Here is an 18,558-nt window from a genome sequence, read left to right as displayed (position 1 = left end):
TGGCTACACAGCTCTGTTTCATTATGAGCTCTTGGACACCTTTAATTGGGCCCCAAGTGTTTATTTTTCTTTTTTGGTCTGAAGCAAACATTCACCATAGAAAAATATTTTAGTCACAAAATAATTATATAAAAATAATCTTATAAATTAATGTAATTTAATATGATTTATTATTTTTATTATAAAATAAATCTAATAGATCTCTTAAAATTACGTCAGTTTGTGAGTTTATATTTGTAAAATTTTTTTATATATGTAGGCGCACTTCTCTTCATAAAGGTAAGACTAGAAGAGTTTCGAAGCTCTGGTGATCGGTAGGCAGCCGAAATTAATCATAACATGCGAAAAAACCCCATACAACTTAATTGTTCAGTTTCTCCAATATCATGCATTGTACGTAGTTCTCTATTGACAATATTCTAAAAGAATATAAACATGCACGAACCTGAAAAACTGGTTTAGTTTTTGCCGGCGGTACTCTTATAATTTCCCACGAAAATCATGAAGCATGCAGTTGATTATATTCTTGCTATTTCTGTATGGTTACAGTTGATGATGAATTTGGTATGAACATGATCATGATCAATCATCATGATATCTGAATATAAATTAATCATGACATATTGGTATTGAAATTTGAATCTTGATCAAGATCTTCCTGAAGAACGTTTTGCAGCTTCTGGAAGCCAATCCAGCTAAGTAGATCAACACTGCATGCGCATGACACGATAATTACTAGCTAGATAGTTATCTCATGTTTTGCGATAAGGGGAATACTGTTTATTTATTTATTTATTTTTCCTTTAAAACAAAACACTAAAGTCAAACTACTTCATAAATCATGATTTCATTTTCATATTATAGCTTGTCAAACTTAACATGCATCAACATAGTTAAGCGGATGAAAAGTATATATGTCATGATACTTAACTCTTCGAATTTTATTATGTACGACCATTTTTACATATTTATTGTACATTTTACTGATGTGATTGATCAAATTAATTATTTTAATTTTAAACAAATGATGCAGCAAATCATATTAGTGAAATGCGTAAAATAGTATATAAAAGTGACTGCAAATAAAATTTTTATAAATTGTTTATATATTAATCACTACAAGAAAACACTTTATATTTGTATATCGGTTTAAGATCTCATTGCAAATGGTTATTCTCATTGCAAATAACTGATTATCTCAAGTATTCATTTTTCTTTTATTGAATTCATAATTTTCAATTAAGCTAATCTTCATGATGTAAGATGATTTCGCCCACAATTACTTATAAATTCAACGTTTCTTTTTTTTACAATTTCGTCACGGATATTATCATGATCATCATTTGGGCAATATATCAAAAGACTTGCAGTGAGATCTGTTCAAGTTTTGAGGTTGTGTATTGGTCTGAATTGTAGATGTGTCATTAGAATTGAGTTGTGATGTTTGTCCATTGATGAGAGCCATGAGAGCCTGAATTTGACTCTGAGAGAGGTTTAACTGAGGGATTTCCAGCAATCCTTTCTCTTGTCCTTGTGAGCAAACCTGGTTTGCTAAGTGTGCATTAGAGATATTCCCATTTCCATAACCAAGTTTTGGTTTAGTGAACTTAAAGTTAGGTGGAAAACCTATAAGTCTATAGCACTTCTCTCAGGTGAGTCCAAGTTTTTCACGATGGTAACAAGTAAGGTCAGACTTATTTTTCCTCAACTAAATGTTATAAACTGCCAAAGCAGAAGCTTCAGGGGGTCGGCATGGTTAAATTTCTGGTTTGCCTCTATCTTTCTTCTTGTAAAACTAGAGAAAAAGTCTTGTCTAGAGATGGCATAGGACTCATCAAAATGATTTGACCTCTAATGTGTTCATATGACTCATTTAACCCCATAAGGAACTTGAAAACATAATCTGTTTGTTGAACCTCACCCACAGAATTAAGAGCTTTGCATGAACACAAACCACATGAGCAAAAAGGGACAGGCCTATAATTGTGCATCTCTTCCCAAATTCCATTAAGTTGAGTGAAGTATTCACTTACCGATTGGCCCCCTTGCACAATAGAGCCAAGTTGCTACTGGAGATGATAGATTCGAACATTATCAGGTTGTGCAAAGCAAAGCGGGTTTTCAGCTTCTCCCACACATCTGTTGCTGAACTGATATATAGCACATTTGATGTTATTTCCTTTGAAATGGAGTTAAGAAGCCAGGATCAAATGAGGTTGTTGCAACGCAACCAAGGAATGTAAAGTGAATCAATGAGGCTCGGTGTGGGTATGCTTCCATCAAGGAAGCCAAGTTTGTTCTTCATAGAAATGGCCAAGGTAAAAGACCGATTCTATGAGAGGAAATTTGGAACAGTAAGAGGTGGAACAACCACCACAGTGTTGGCATTATCACTGTGATGTAAATAGAATGGGTTTTTTGGATTTTCAGATGGTGAAATGGTGTTGTGAGTAACAACAGGGGTCCCTTCCTCTGTCATTGTAGGGAAAGTGAGTAAGAATCAGGGGAAAAAAAAAAGATAAAAGGATGAAGATGCAGCAAAGCTGTATGATGAAAAGGCTGACTGATTATTGAGAAGAATATTCCAAGTAACTTATATACAACTCTAGCCCTGTTACTCTAACCAATCGAAAGAAAAGAATAACTAACCCTACTGCTATTACTAACATTCCAAAATTATAGTAATAACTAGTTGTACAAAAGGACAACAGAAAACAATTCTAACTAGTGGGGCGAGATGGTGGGAGCAAATTCCTATTTCCTCTGTTGCTTTCATTTCCTCTCCTGCATTGTGTGAGGTCCTAACATTATTTGTCTTTTTTGCATACAATCGTGGCCTCTTGGTTGTACTTATTTGAATTTTGAGATGTTCTTTGAAGTTTGGAGTTTTTTTTTAAATAATAATAATTAATTACGTACGTAGATAGAATTAGTAAACAAAACACTAAAGTCAAACTACTTCATAAATCATGATTTCATTTTCATATTATATATCCAGCTTCTCAAACTTAGCATGCGTCAACTTAGTTAAGCGGATGAAAAGTATACATGTCACGATAATAAACTCCTTGAATTTTATTATATACAGTCATTTTTACATATTTATTATGTACTTTATTTATGTGATTGACTAAATTAATTATTTTAATTTAAAAAAAATAATGCAGCAAATCATATTAGTAAAGTGTGTAAAAAAATACATAAAAATGAATACAGATAAAATTTTTGTAAATTATTTATATATTAATCACTACAAGAAAACACTTTATATTTGGATATCGGTTTAAGATCTCACTGCAAATAGTCATTCTCATCACAAATAACTGATCATCACAAGCATTCATTTTTCTTTTATTGAATTCATAATTTTCAATTAAGCTAATCTTCATGATGTAAGATGATTTCGCCCGCAATTACATATAAATTCAACGTTTTTTATTTTTTAGCAGTTGCGTCACGGATATTGTCATGATCATCATCTGGGCAATAGATCAAAAGACTTGCAAATTAAGATGATCGATCGAGACGACGTACAATAAATAAAATATTAGATAGTTTGACTGCCGGAAAATCCGCCCGCCCCCTCATCATCATATAGTACTTGGCATAAATCATTCTTAATTAAACGATTATCTTCCAACATCTCTTTTATTTAAGAATATCTTAATTAATTAGTTCTTGACCAGTTATCTATAAATTATAATGAACTTATGATTCCGGCCGTTCGACGTACTATATATGCAACTTGGAGAACCATCATGTGTTTCATGTGTTAGCTCCAATCTCATAAAATATCGGCTTAATGTATGACCCATTAATTTATTAATTGTTGAATATCGAATCCCCAATCCGGAAAATAAAAATAAAAAATAAAAAAATAAAAATTGTTGGTCTAAATGTATATTATAAAGATGAATTAACAATTAATTGGTAGTCTATCTTCAATTGATCATATTATTAAATGCATAATGTAGTAATTAACTAAATCAAGTCAAAAGCAATTATAAAACACTAATGATTATATATATATATATATATATATATTATGCATATATGATGCAAATTTGGAATTGTTAAGCTCGAGTAAAAAAATATTTGAGGTTAGAAAACTCCTTACCGAGAACTTATGTAATACTAATAAATTATTTAAACAACAGATGCCAATAAATAAATAAATAAAAATCTTGAATTAGCATTTTAATTCAAGTAAAGTAAATGAATAGAGATAGCAAAAATCTTTTATATATATATATATATATAGCTACTGATTTGTTGGAAAAAAAAATTAAAATAATTTGAAACTCTCTAGTCAACACAGATGGCTGAAAGAACGTCGATCTGAGTACCTTGACCGAACCGGCCGAATAAAACAAATTAAATAAATAATATTAAGATCAAGAAGACAGTCAAAACTCAAAAAAGCTACACGATGACGTTTCCAACCAAATTAATATTCTTTCTTAATTTCCAATTTTCAACATAAATAAATAAAAAATAAATAATCAAGCAATTAGTAGCACTCTTGCTATCTTTGAAGGGTAATTGGATATATATAATAACCTTAATTGCCTCGTTAGTGCACAGTTTTAATCTAAAATATAATGTTGTTTTTAAATACGACACGTAAAATATCTACTAATAAATTCTTTATGATCTAATTTATATATTTTTTATTTGAAATTCTTAAATGAATCTCTTTCCATTTAGTACTATGTATAGACTTCATTGACACATTTGTTAATTAGTATACGTTAATTAACGATTATAAAAGAAAAGTTATTATATTTATCAGTCTTACACCGTATATTTATTAAAAAAAAGATAAAAATTAGTATATAATATAGAATTGTTGAATATAATTTTACGTAAAAGAAATATACATGCACACACTGACAATAGGGTCAAGACCCGATTAGGGTCATGTATGTGTCACCTTCAGGAACCATCAAGATCGATTCTTGAAGGTGACACGAAGGAGCCGACTTAGACCCACCAACCTTCCGCAAGTATTAAGTAAACCCAACCCTTTTGATAATTAGCTAATTCATACGTAATTAAATTTGATTTTTCTTTTCTTTTTTTCTTTTATAGAAAGCAAGGTTGATTAAACCTAATTTATTGTACTTGAGATACGTATGTATATATTATTAAAAAATTTATATATAATTATTTTTATATAAATAAAAATAAACAACACATAAATGATCATCATTTTAATATTTTTATTCATTTTCACTCTTGTTTTATCGGTAATATTCTAAAAAAAGAAAAGAAAAAGAGCAAAAAATTTTTAATTTTCCTTAAAATTAATCTACCCCGACCATAGCCGACGTATTAGAGTTCAGATTCATTGGATATGGCCGTGATTAACCATAAAAAAAATAATAAAAAGCATATTCTAAAAATGTAAAAAGAATAAAAGATGACCAATATATGTGTGCTGATTTTTCATTATACGTACGTAGTTGATTGGTCTTACAGCAAACAGCGAACTTACTGTGTAGTGATGATCATTGATTAGTACGAACATAATTTTTCGTGCGGCCTTTGAAAATAATTATAAACGGGTGAATTCGTACATGTCGATAAAATTGGATAAGATTTGTCATATAATTAATGATAATGATGACGATGATATATAAAAAATTGGGGTTAAGAGGGGGAAGGAGATGGGAAGGTGATTCAATCGTTGTCAAGCACACGTGAAACAGCAGTGGCACCTTAAAAAGACCAAAGATTCCTTCCTCTAATCTGCGTTCACACCTACTTTGAGCTGGAAGATGCCCTCCTCAGCCCCTTTCACACCTCCAAAAATAAGCCGTAGTCTAGCTCGTGGCCGGCTTTGGTCTCCTTTAAACGGCTTGACTTCTTTATGAAAATTCATGGCTTCACATATATTGTTTTGATTTATCAGGGCAGAGTGCTAGTAGCTGCTCAATACGATCTTTTATTTACAAGAACGGCTAAGGATTTCAATATATATATATATATATAATTATATAAATTTTCCTAATTTTAAAAGATTATCCGTTAGATCTATTTTATAAAAAAATAATTTTAAAATTTAACATATCACATTAAATTATGTCATTTTATAAATTTACTTTTATATAATTTATTTATAACTAAATTATTTATTTTTATTTATACAATAGGACTTGTCTTTCAAAAGTAATTTTAAGGGTTAAAATATTTCTAGTATATTATATAAAATCACATTGGATTATATATTTAATTTTATGAAATTTCTTTATTATTAAAACATTTCTCAATTTTAAGGGCCTTAAAATTCTATTCCTAGTACCAAAGCCGACATATTGAAGTTAAGATTCATTGGATATATATATATATATATATATATGATGGTAATTGACGATAAATAAAAAATAAAAACTAAAAAGCATGACAAATGTAAAAAGATGGCGAACGTATGCACGTGTGCTGGTTTTCATTTGTAGTTGATTGGTTATTGAAAGATTTTTCGTTGCAAAAGCTCCGATATTTTAGCTAGCTTTGAGTTATTTTTTTCAAGAAATAGATAACCCAAAAAATTCTAATTAAGACTCTTTCGTGAGATTTTAACTCAACTAATTACATATGAATAATGTTATATATAGTTGTAGACGATGCAAACACTGTATAGCTAGTCGTTTTGAAAAAGAGTGGAATACTTTACTATTAAAAAATTAATTTTTTTTCATATGAATTCTGTATTTATTCATTTTTTTTAAAGTGATTGCGTCTCGCTTGTACACTCACAACTGTAACTATCATATCTTATTATATAGGGCTTTGCTACATACAGTCGGTAAATGCAGTCGACGTGCAGTCGGCTGTACGGAATGAATAAAAAAAATTATAAATTTTTTTTTATATTCAGGGGGACCTACATGAATAAAAAAAAGTTATAAAAATAATTTTTTTTTTCATGTAGATCTCGTATTAATTCACTTTTTTACAGCCGACTACATCTGCCGACTGCAAAAAGTATTTCTCTATTATATATATATATATATGTATATATCTGTGTGTGTAAATCAGTATTAAGTATATTAAAGATAGAATACTTATAATCTGAAATTTATTTTACATCTCTGAAGGCACCTTAGTTAAGACAATACGTAATATGAATATAATTATAATATAATAATATTGTGTTGCAAAATATTTGTAATATTAATATTTAATTAATTATATATAACACGTGAATGGCATTTTAAGTTTCCGTACTTGAATTGCTAAAGTCATGGTCGTACGCAGTACTAATATAATTGTACGCTAGCTTAGCTTGGACAATTCAAAGAAGTTCATCTCGGAGATTTGCATTTCAGTCGACAATTCTTAGTTCATCATTCGCAGCTATTTAAATTACGTATAAAGAAAAAAAAATCATAATTATCAGCACAAATATTGGAAAACATATTATTCAATATGAAAACATGACAAGCAAGCTCAAGCAACTATATATATATATATATATATATGACCATAATTCTATTGCTGCGGACTTTAAAAAAAAATAAAAAATCATGCATGACCATAGAATTATGTATATGTATATATCCTATTTTTTTTATTTCCATTTAATTAGCAACTTTGAACATATAAAAAAAAAATAGAAATGCTTTAGTGATAACAATAAACTCAGAAATTGACATGATTTAATATGATATATTAAATTTTAAAACTTTTTTTATAAAATCGATTTAACATATTATATGAAGTCATGTTAATTTGTGAATTTATTTTTATGGAATTTCTTTATAAGTTTGTAATTGTAATATTTCTCATAAAAAAAAAAAAAAACCTATTCTCATAAAAAAGAACTCTGAAAATAAAACCATAAATTCATTGAAAAAAATATGTATAAAATGTAAGCTATAGTAGCTAGCTCAAGCAACCTGTGCATGAGCTTGACCATGAAGTTAGACACAAACAAAACCTAAATATTGAACATTATTTTTTGAATTAAAATTCAAAGCTAGTAAAGGCAAACCAAGCCGCCATGCACGTCGAATTATATCGCGCGCCCACCAACGGCTGGCTCTCAATTAGTTGCCAATTACGTACGTGGAAGTCATCACAGAACCTTTTGATCAGTTAGCATCAATTGGAAAATGAATCATGCATGAGGTGGTCAAACTCAAACCGGCCCCCAGTCACCTTCCACGTAGGAAATGTCATCTACTACACGTGGCAACAAATTGGGTTTGACCCTTTCTCTAATTTACCTGGCATGCCAATGACCTTGTATATATATAATACCCATTTCCCTTTAAGATCACCACCCACCTTTCCCTCTATATATACCCTTAAAAGTACCCACACCTGTCCATATCCAAAACCCAAAACCAGCTTTCTCTCTCGATCCATCGATCTGAGATCTCCATAAAACAAACGGAAAACCAAAATATATACATAACAGATAATTACAAATTATAAGCAAAAGATCATATCATGGGAAATTGTTTACGGCATGGTCATGATCAGTCTTCCATGCAATGGGGTGGTGACGACTGGGGGTGTCCGGAAAAAGATGAATTTGGCCGGCTTTATGCAGCTGGCCGGGATAAGCGCAGTCATGAGATGGCCGGCGACGACAAGGCCTCGAAGATGGAAGAGAAGGGACTTCTCGGACACGACAGAGGCCGTTCTATTTCTTCATCTGCAACAGCAACAAGTGCCGCCTCTACAATTACCGAGGTGAAGATCAAGATCACAAGGAAGCAGCTGGAGGAGTTGCTGGGTAGTGTGGACATTAAGGATCTGACTGTGCATCAAGTTTTGGCCCAGCTGATGAATGCCAGCGATCAATACGAGACGCATCAACGATCCTGGAGGCCTGCCCTGCAGACTATTCCTGAAGGGAATTGAGAAATCTCGAGGTGTAAATTTGGTAGCTAGCTAGTTGCAGTGATGAATACACATACGTACATGTGGCGGTGGCGGTGATGAGGATGAAAATGATAGATTGAAGACTCTTTCTTTGCTCTGATCTGTTCTTCTGAATTATTGGATATGTGAAGTAGTCAACGTCACGCACGTACGTAGAACTACTGGCCTTTCGTTTTGTAAACAGTAAAAAGAAAGTGAGTGGAAATGGGGGTCAGAAGCAGACTGCATGGCACTTTTTCATAGATTTTTTTTCCACTGTGAATACCACTTTCCTTTCCTTCCCTTCCTTTTCTTTCCTTTCATTTCCTTTTCTTTTAAGAGGTAATATTAGAAGGTTTTTTTTGCTCAAATGGATTTTTCTCTCCCAAAAAGAAAATTTGAATTATAAAACTTTGAGAAGTTCCCTTTATATAAATATATATATATATATATATATATTCTCTTAATTAATTCCTTATCAATTATTTGAGTGATCATTCAGCAAGTGGAATATGGAAATTGCTGAGTCAGTCCGCTACTTCGTGTGTGTATATATATATATGAGCTCTAATCATAATGTAATGATTAAAATTAAAGTGCATGACGCGTTATCAATCACTCTACATTTTTTTTTTTAAAATCCAAAAACGCTTTAATAAATGGGTTATGACTTATGATACCATACGTTTTGTTTCCATTTTATTTACTACTCAGCCAAGGTGGTTTCTATTTTATTTGTTCTTCATTTTGACTTCCAGCAAGATTCAAAACCCCAACGCTGGGATTCATTTGCCTTATGCATTCGAACTATTTCCTCCATGCTCAAAAGCTACCGTTAATGGCAACGAAACGAGACAGTCACTTTCACCGACGAACTCTCTCTCTCTCTCTCTCTCTCTCTCTCTCTCTCTTTAGAGGCCTCCCTCGTGTTGATGAAAGAGAAAAGAAAAAAGAAATGCAACAATCTAAAATCTAAGCTTCAATATCGATTATCTAAGCTCATAAACAGCCTGAATGGTTGTGAAAAGAAGTATGCTAAGTAGTAAATAAGTCTCTGAAAATTCACAAATTCTGGAGGATTGATCATGAAACTGGCAACACCATAGATCCTTTTTCCAATGATGGTAGAAGGAGAGGACTCTAGGGAGTATGTTGTGTGAGAGAGGCATGTAGGCTGAGAGGAGGCTTTTAACATCATCTTCCATTTTTTTTTAACATTTACAATAAAGAAATAGTAAGGGTTCCTCTGATCCCTTGCCTTCTTCAATGTTTGAGAGAGAGTGGTTGGATAAATGGTTTTGTTGGCTGAGAAATGGTCTGCTCTCTTACTTGGGAATAGGACTAGCTCAACGGTAAGGCCATTGAGGCCATTGCCTAAGCCCACACTCTCTGTAAGGTCTCCAAAATTAAAAATGAGATTTTATTTTAATTTTTTTTGAAAAAAAATAAAAACCATTTCATCAAATAAATTTTATATTTTTCAAAGTGTGCAAGGCTCTATAATACTAAATTTAATATTTGATATAATGAATTGTTTATATTTAAAATAATTTTTTAAGATCTTGCTAAAGTGAAGTACAAAATTTGCATTGAAACCTCATTTTAAGTTGTTGTATTATATATAAATAAAAAAAAATTATTTAAAGATTTTAAATAAAATCTCATTTTATTGAAAATATTCCATATAATAACTTATATTTTATGAGTAATACTACATAGAGTCACTTTTGGATATTCTCTACGTACTTCACTGATATGATTGACTGCATTAATTTTTTTAATATACAATCAATCACATAAGTATAGTGCACACAAAAATACGCAAAAGTGACTGTACATAAAATTTTTGTTACCATTAATAAATAGAAGAAGTCGAAAAGTTAAGAATATAAATTATCCAAATTGATTATATATAAAGGCAAAATAATAATTTTAATATAAAAATTGTGTATAAGCTTCCATTTAATCTCAAATAAAAACAACATAAATCACAGCTTAATTTCATTAATTCGAAAAAATATGTGAAAACATTTGGGTGTTTATATTAATTGTTAGAAAATTCAGAAAATTTACTGCTATTTGTGCTATCAATCTTCAAGGGGCGACCATGCATACGAACTGTTTGCATTAAATTAGGAAGGATATATATATATATTTTCTAAGCAATTAAGAAGGATATATATGATAGTACATCAGACATCTATCTCTCTTTCAACTGCCATTCGATAGGTACGTCTGATCCTGGTGATGAAGACGAAGAATTTATATAGGAACCGACAGAAATATCGCCAGAAAATGTCTAGCCAATTGAATGCACTGAGTCTGACATGAGACCTGTCTCGATCTGTCTCTAACCATGGAAAAGTAAGTGAGGGAGGGAGGAAACATTACTCAAGAACACAAGAAGACATCTCACAGTGCTGATGTGGGCAAGCACCGATTGTATATTTTTAGCTCAAAAATGATTGTAAAACAAATACACCACTAAATTGAACTTTCACACAAATTTCAGTCCTATACCAAGAAGCTGCCCGCGGAACCCAATTTTAACCGCAGATACAACTGTTTACATTACCAATTATACAAAAAGCAACAGCAGAGAGACCATGACGTTCACGCAAAAAAATGGGGCACACATTGACTACAAACCTCTTCTATTACTAACACCCATGTCCCGGTTCACAAAAGAGAGAAACTTCATTTCAAAAAAAAAAAATGAAGCTTGATCTACATTTGTCAAGATCAGATGAGGATCTCTAGTCATAACCCTATGGAGGCATCAACACGTCAGATTTCTCATGTGTGACTGGAAGTGTCGTGCTGGCCTGGCCCCGAGTTCTCTGGATTTGGAGGAGAAGCCTTTGTTCTCAGTATATCCTTGCATGTCCTGCAACAAAACATCGTTAAACTCTTTAAAGGTATTGGAGATTAAAAGTGAGAAGAGTGCTAGGATGCAAAATGCATGAAATCATTCTACCCACACAACGTATCATACCCTTCCATACATGACATCTTTTCCCTACCTAAGTCATTGATATAAAGTACAATGCTTAAGCTCACCAATTTGGAAATTCAAACTTCAGTAAAAGATTACGTAATTGGCTAATGAAAAATTGGATCCTGTACTCCCACTTTCAGGTTCTGTGTCTTCTGTCCTAACTATATGGAACAATATTATAACTTGCAAATTTGTGAAATGCAGATAAAAAGATCACAAGAGTAATACGTGTCCAAATCCTCTTTCCTGCTCTGGATATCGCTCGACCATAATACTGGGTCCATGTTCTTAGGCATGGCATCTTGCTGTTGGGATTTCTCTGTTAGCCACTTCTCTGCTTTATTGCACTCATTAATGATCTGAAAATAATGGAAAGTTAAAAACATTGGAAACATCATCAAAACAGCATGAGATTAGTAATAGTCATCATTGGCAATTTCATATCATACCGCCTCTTGATCCTTGGGTGGGATTGAATCAACAGACTTCCTATAATCCACAATGGAGTTGAGCAGATCTCTTCTTGCTTGTGCTCTTGCTGCTTCATCCTTATAACGGTTCTCTATTGGATCCACCAACTATTAAAAACAAAGAGAGAGTCAAGCTAGGGGAAGAAAATTTGAAGACAAACTAATGAATTTAGAAAAGTGAAAATAACCTTCTTAAGATCATCTAGTTTTGAAGTATAAGCAATTTCTGTTTCATCATCCCCATCCTCATAAAGCCACTCCTCTGTCTGCTGTAGACTGCTGGATATGTCCTCTCTCTCATGGTCACTTGCAAAGCTCCGATATGTGTTGAATAGCTATTTATCATACACATGATTAGTTCAGAAAGCCAGTTCATTATTGAAAGACGGAAGTATAAACTAAAACACCCATCTTAATTGTTTCAGCCACTCATTCCATGAGATGGATAATGATGCGAACAGCAAACAAGAACAACATTTTTTTTTTTTATAAGTAATATGATATTTCATTGATAAAAGGATTGGCATAGCCCAAGTACACTAGAGGTATACTAAAGCAAACACCTTTTTAAGAACTAGTAACCGTTACAAGGAAATCATGAAAACTAAGCCCATTTAAATCCAACGCAATCAAGAACAACATATTAACCTTTATCGAACAAGTAAATTCTTTTTGTTGCTTAAGATACTATATATTACTTACATTACGAGGAATAAATATGACCTGAGGATACCAATACATCTTTCTAGCTAAAATCTTGATATAAGATTAAAGCAAGAAGATTATCTAATGCATTAAGATATTTCCCACAAAATAATGAATGTTAAGACTGATGAGTTAATAGCACGAGCACCATGCACTAATACTATAACTCACCCTGTAACAATGAACTATAACCCTCTCTAACAATCAAGAAACTAAGCTGGCCAAAATTAAAAAAAAAATAAAAGAAGTTCAGAAGATAAATTTATTGTATCAGAGCGTGGGCATCAAGTCGTCCTACTTCCTCCATAAAACCAGGTAGCTAATAGAGGTACAGTCATAAAACAAAAGCATATATTTTCATAATTTTATGTGTCAGAATAATTACAAGGTATATACCTTATTTCGCATATCATACACATAAGACTCCAGGGCGTTCTTCTTGTATTTGGTTTGTTCCATAGCTCTGTCCTGTTGGGCCAGCTGAGTTTCTTTTTCTTGGGCATCAGAGAGCTCAGCCTCGGTCATTCCACCATAGATACTTTCGCTAACCAGTATTTCAAGCCTCCTGGTCACTTCATCACTTCTTATTCCCTCGGCCTGCAGGAGGGTTCTATGAGTAAATTTTACATTTCCCACTAACATTTAAATTTTCAGAAAAATACATGAACTTTGACAAAAACATAAATAATATACTCATCCATATGTACTCCCTCAGTATCAAAACCATTTTCCACTTTGAAGATCCATGCTTTATTCTTAAATGGTACTAATATAGAAATTAAAATTTCCTCTAACAAGTACCAGTGCCATGATGAAGAATATTGTGGAGAAGTAATTATAAAGTTAGTTATGCACTTCCGACCCTCAATAATATCTTCTGAAACATCCAAGAAGGAAACATGGTTACTAATTTAAGGACAAGGTCAGTGCATGCTTACAGATAGACACACGGAGAAAAAAATAGTGCTGCACAAGAGGGACGTAATTGATTACAAACTTACAGAAGCATGTGAAGATTTAGACTGTGCACGAGTACTATCTTCAACACCATTTGCAACCATATCAGAAGCAGCACATTCAGCATCCATTTTATCTATATTCGAATAAATATTGCTGCTTGTGACTGTATCATCTACATGATCTTCTATCAACTGAAGTCATAATAAGATTTATACCACATCATAAAATTTCAAATAAAATGACAGACTCAAATAGGTGAAAACAAAACGAGACTCCTCACTAACCCAAGCTGATTCAACACAGACAATTCCATGCAGGTTCAATTGAACTTTAACTTTAACCCTTGCCTTTTCACCATGGGATCCGTGGACACGGCCAATCTGTGAAAGGAAAAGATAGTTGATAAGATAGAAATAATGTTATCATGCCAAGAAAAAAGGAGTAAAAAGTTCAAGGCTGAGAAGTCCTCAGTTCATAGAATGTACAATTGTTGGTACTGTATAGATAGACGCAAACTCTAGCAAAACACAAAGTTCGCATTGCCTCAGTTGATATTTGCAGCTCCAAGTGCTCTTCCCATATACAAATAATCGATAACTCAAATAATTACATATTTGTGATTGTGACAGCTGTCGATGAGCCTAGGAAAATTGTGGTTAGGTATGTCATCAAGCCCACTAGTTTTGATAAACAAACACAGAGCTGGGTCGAGCTTGAGGTATTTGTGAATGGCCTTATTGATTTGCAGCGTACTAAAAGGATGTGCATCAAAATCAATCTACAGCTTATTTTAAAATGAAGCCTCAAATAAGATAATGTAAATGAATAAGATTTCAGAGGAGGAGTTTCTAAAATTTTTCATGTAAGCAAAACACCTCCAAGTATGCATACCATGAAACGACTAATCTTTGGTGAGACACCAGGGGGCAGTTCATGTGGATTGGCATAGAATGCTTCCAAATGGAACAAATTGCTTCGTTGAAATGATAGAACCTTAAGGCTTGGAATTGGTTGGCCTCTAGGAAACAGCACACCATTTGAACCCGTGCAAATTGGACCTTCTTCTGATGAAAATCCTATGGAGAAAGGTATAATATCTTGAACCTGTATGATAAAATGCATAGGGAATTGCTTACAAAATAGAATAAGACTAAACAGATATATAAGCTACTAACTAAGTCAGATCATATGCCACAAGATGGCACAATTTTAGTACTTTGGAAATCATATTATTTCCATTTCGACGATCAACAGATTTATTGCTAGTAACATGACTGACCTGTGGGCCTAATGGTCAACAATGTTTTTTCCGGAACTTTACAATGGATGCGAATGATCCTGTCTTTGTTTAAGACAAACCATAGTTGCTTATAAGTTATTATTATTGTTATCATTATTTTCATCCATAGCATGCAAGGCAGCTGAGCTCAAAACACACCAAAACTAGATACGTAATGCCTAGTAATGCACTTTTTGGAATATATTGTGCATTGCACAGTCAAAGCTATATGATGCTATGATATTCAAATAAATAGAATGATATACTATAGCAGTTTGGTTAAACATAAGCAGTGAAGTATGGCTAAAGATAAACATTATGGCTTAAATGTTTATTGAAGTATGCTCAGAACAGATACTGGCAAGTGAGCAAACTCCTCTAGAGCTGCTGGAGTATGAGTACTCCCGATCGTCCTAAAAAGCAGAGGGGGCAAGAACTGAGAATTCATTTTGAAATACAAACCTCATATTCTCTAACTCGAAAAACTGGACTAAGCATTGCACACTGAAGAGCACATCCACGTGCCACACATTCACTCGCATTCAGTTTCCGGCTGGGTTCTCTCCTGAAAATCGAAGCTAACAATCTGGTAATAGCTGGAATCCTAGATCCTGAGCCAACTAGCTCAACAGAATGGATCTCCTCTGCAGCCAACCCTGCATCAGCCAAGGCTTTGTTACAAGGAATGCTCATCCTATCCAATAATCCTGAAGCTAGCTTCTCAAATTCTTCCCTCTTAATAAATCCCTTGACATCTTTCTCCTCCATCAGACACTCAATATTTAGAGGTGCCTCTGGGTTTGCACTCAACACTTTCTTCAGCTTCTCGCATGCTACCCTCAGCCTGATACATGCCTTGATATTAGAGTACACATCAATACCGTACTGCTCTTTAAATTTTGAAGCAAAATAAGTAAACAAAACTTCGTCAAAGTCTCGCCCTCCCAAGCTTATGTCAAAAGTATGTGATAATATCCTCATATGCCCAGCCTCAAATAATGCAATAGAGACCTGGGTATCACAATGACCAATGTCAACAAATGCAACGTAAGTTGGTCCAGAGCTGGGGAAATCTGTTTTATAAATTCCAAAACTAAGTGCAGTAGCAGTACAGTCATGCATCAACCTCAAAGGCTTTAACCCAGCAATTGTTGCAGCATTCAAATATGAGCGTCTCTGCAAGTCTGTAAAGTATGACGGGATCCCAATTACACAATCTGAAATGGGCATTTCCAAATTTTTCTCTGTTATCTCTTTCAAATGAGCAAAGAGCATTGCCATAATCTGCACTGGTGTAAATGTATGGCTCTCACCCCGGTACGTCAAGCAAATCAAAATGCCCCCATCCGGACCTTCAGAAGTTTCAAAAGGCAGCTTTTTAAGCTCGTTCTGCACATCCACATCTGAGAATTCCCTGCCAATTAGTCTTTTGACCTGAGATATTGTGGATTTCAGGTTCTTCATTGCAGAAGCAGCACCGGCAGATCCCATAAACCGTTGCTTCTCCCCAAAACATACCACAGACGGGGTTTCACGTTTTGATTCATCATTCATCAAAACATCAATACCCCTTTGCTTCACCACGGCAATAACACAGTTCTCGTTTCCAATATCAAATCCCACCACACTCATTTCAACTGATTTGGTTTCAGCGCAAACCGAAAAAAGAAGCAACTTGATTAAGTCCGAATTCTCACTTTCCCCAACCAACCAACTCAAGACTTTATACCTTGGATCTTTTCCACGAACCTTAAGTTTCCCTACAACAATATTCAAAATTTAAACAAGAAAACATAATGGTGAGAATGCCCAAGCCCGTAAACCAATATCCAAAGAAATGTAAACTCACTCTACTCGAACCAAGGAAATTTTCATTGCAAACTAAAAATTAAAGGGTGTTAAAAATTATTATAGCCATACATTAGTAGTGATCACTAAATCAAAATATTCTAAATTCCAAGTTCAATCCGAAGCCAATCAATTAGCATACATCTAGTGACCTCGCAACTATTAAAGCCCAAACAAAAAGACACAGAAACTAAAAAATTTCTTCCCATTGTCGCAGCAGCCAAAAACAAGGCAGAAGTTCTATCTCATAAGCTAATCCATAAAAAATCCAATTCGAGAAGCAGCAGAGAACTTTGCCGGGTTAAGAAGGAAGAATTACCTGATTCAGAGACTATTTTTCGACGAAAATTTCCACGAAACCGAAATGGAAACCAGGAAAATGAAGAAGATTACGTTAGAGGAAGCGATCGGTGGCGGAGAGATAAAACCTGCGGCTTGTTCGCGAAAGCACCACCATTTTTCAGAAATAATAATAAGCGAGTCTGGTGGGGCTGGACCAGAATAATGGTTTTTTTAGTGGTACCCTTAACTTTTGCACATTTATTTTAAAACCCCTGTAGTTGTTGATTTTTGGGTCAAAGAGTCGCGCTCGCCGACCGGGAGAAGCAAAACGACAGTAGTTTGGTCTACAGCTTAGCTAAAAATTTAAGGTTAAGATTTTTGATTCAATAATGTTATGTGTCTTGTCAATAGCTGATGGCCGATGACATATGATCTATTTTTTTAAATAAAAAATTTGAGTTCTAAATTCCCTACCTTCTCCTATTAAAAAAAAAAAAATGAATTTTGTTACATATAAATAAAATCGCGTATTAATCTGCGTATCAATACTGATTCATTTATTTTTAAAATTTAAATTAATATTATTTTCAATAAAATTTACTTTTTGATCAATCACATCAAGTTAGTGTACAGATTAGTACATAATTATACTTACAACTATGTTTTTCCAAAAAAATTTAATAACGTTATGTCTCACTTTCCAGATAATCGGTTCCATTAATGTGTATTGCTAATGCAGTATTGGTAACCTCCCTCACTTGGATGGGTGAATGGATTACCTCATTCACTCGTTATCAAACAAATTCTAAATATAATCAAATTAAGGATTTAACATCACACATTATCCATATGACTATTTGAATGCTTTTATCTCAATTCTCGTGGTCTAGGACAGCGGGTTTACCCGTTATCCTAGTTGTGTGATTGTCCAATCCTCTTTGCTGTTCACACGATGCATGACACTCGGGGGATGACTTTTGTTTTTGGGTCCGTGGCCATGAACTTAAACATTGTTGAATATAGACACGAGTGAAAAAAAAAATATTCAAAGTCGCTTATTGGAATACATTCCCACCCTTATACCCAATAGATTGCAAAGATTAGGATGGGAAAGCCGCTTCTTCCACATGCGAATCATTTGA

At 33.3% G+C, this 18,558-nt stretch overlaps 2 protein-coding genes across 2 annotated transcripts; one reads left to right on the top strand and one right to left on the bottom strand.

The window, feature by feature from the left end:
- The first annotated feature begins 8,457 nt into the window (after positions 1-8,457).
- On the top strand, positions 8,458-8,874 carry LOC122282533. The gene has a single exon (XM_043094470.1). It carries the CDS (start codon positions 8,458-8,460, stop codon positions 8,872-8,874), a length of 417 nt encoding a protein of 138 aa, XP_042950404.1.
- A 2,407-nt stretch (positions 8,875-11,281) lies between these two features.
- On the bottom strand, positions 11,282-17,612 carry LOC122281703 (heat shock 70 kDa protein 16-like). Its single transcript, XM_043093440.1, has 10 exons — positions 17,454-17,612; positions 15,749-17,046; positions 14,899-15,111; positions 14,292-14,387; positions 14,049-14,198; positions 13,444-13,644; positions 12,531-12,677; positions 12,322-12,450; positions 12,101-12,231; positions 11,282-11,761 (listed from the first exon to the last, which is right to left on the bottom strand). The coding sequence occupies exons 2-10, from the start codon at positions 16,916-16,918 to the stop codon at positions 11,671-11,673; spliced, it is 2,328 nt and encodes a 775-aa protein (XP_042949374.1). The 5' UTR covers positions 16,919-17,046; positions 17,454-17,612; the 3' UTR covers positions 11,282-11,670.
- Between the last annotated feature and the right edge of the window lie 946 nt (positions 17,613-18,558).

The sequence above is a fragment of the Carya illinoinensis genome, chromosome 11 (assembly GCF_018687715.1).
Source record: "Carya illinoinensis cultivar Pawnee chromosome 11, C.illinoinensisPawnee_v1, whole genome shotgun sequence".
NCBI classification, from domain to species: Eukaryota; Viridiplantae; Streptophyta; class Magnoliopsida; order Fagales; family Juglandaceae; genus Carya; species Carya illinoinensis.
Note: the sequence above shows the minus strand (reverse complement) of the source record. Positions and strands in the feature narration are given on the sequence as shown.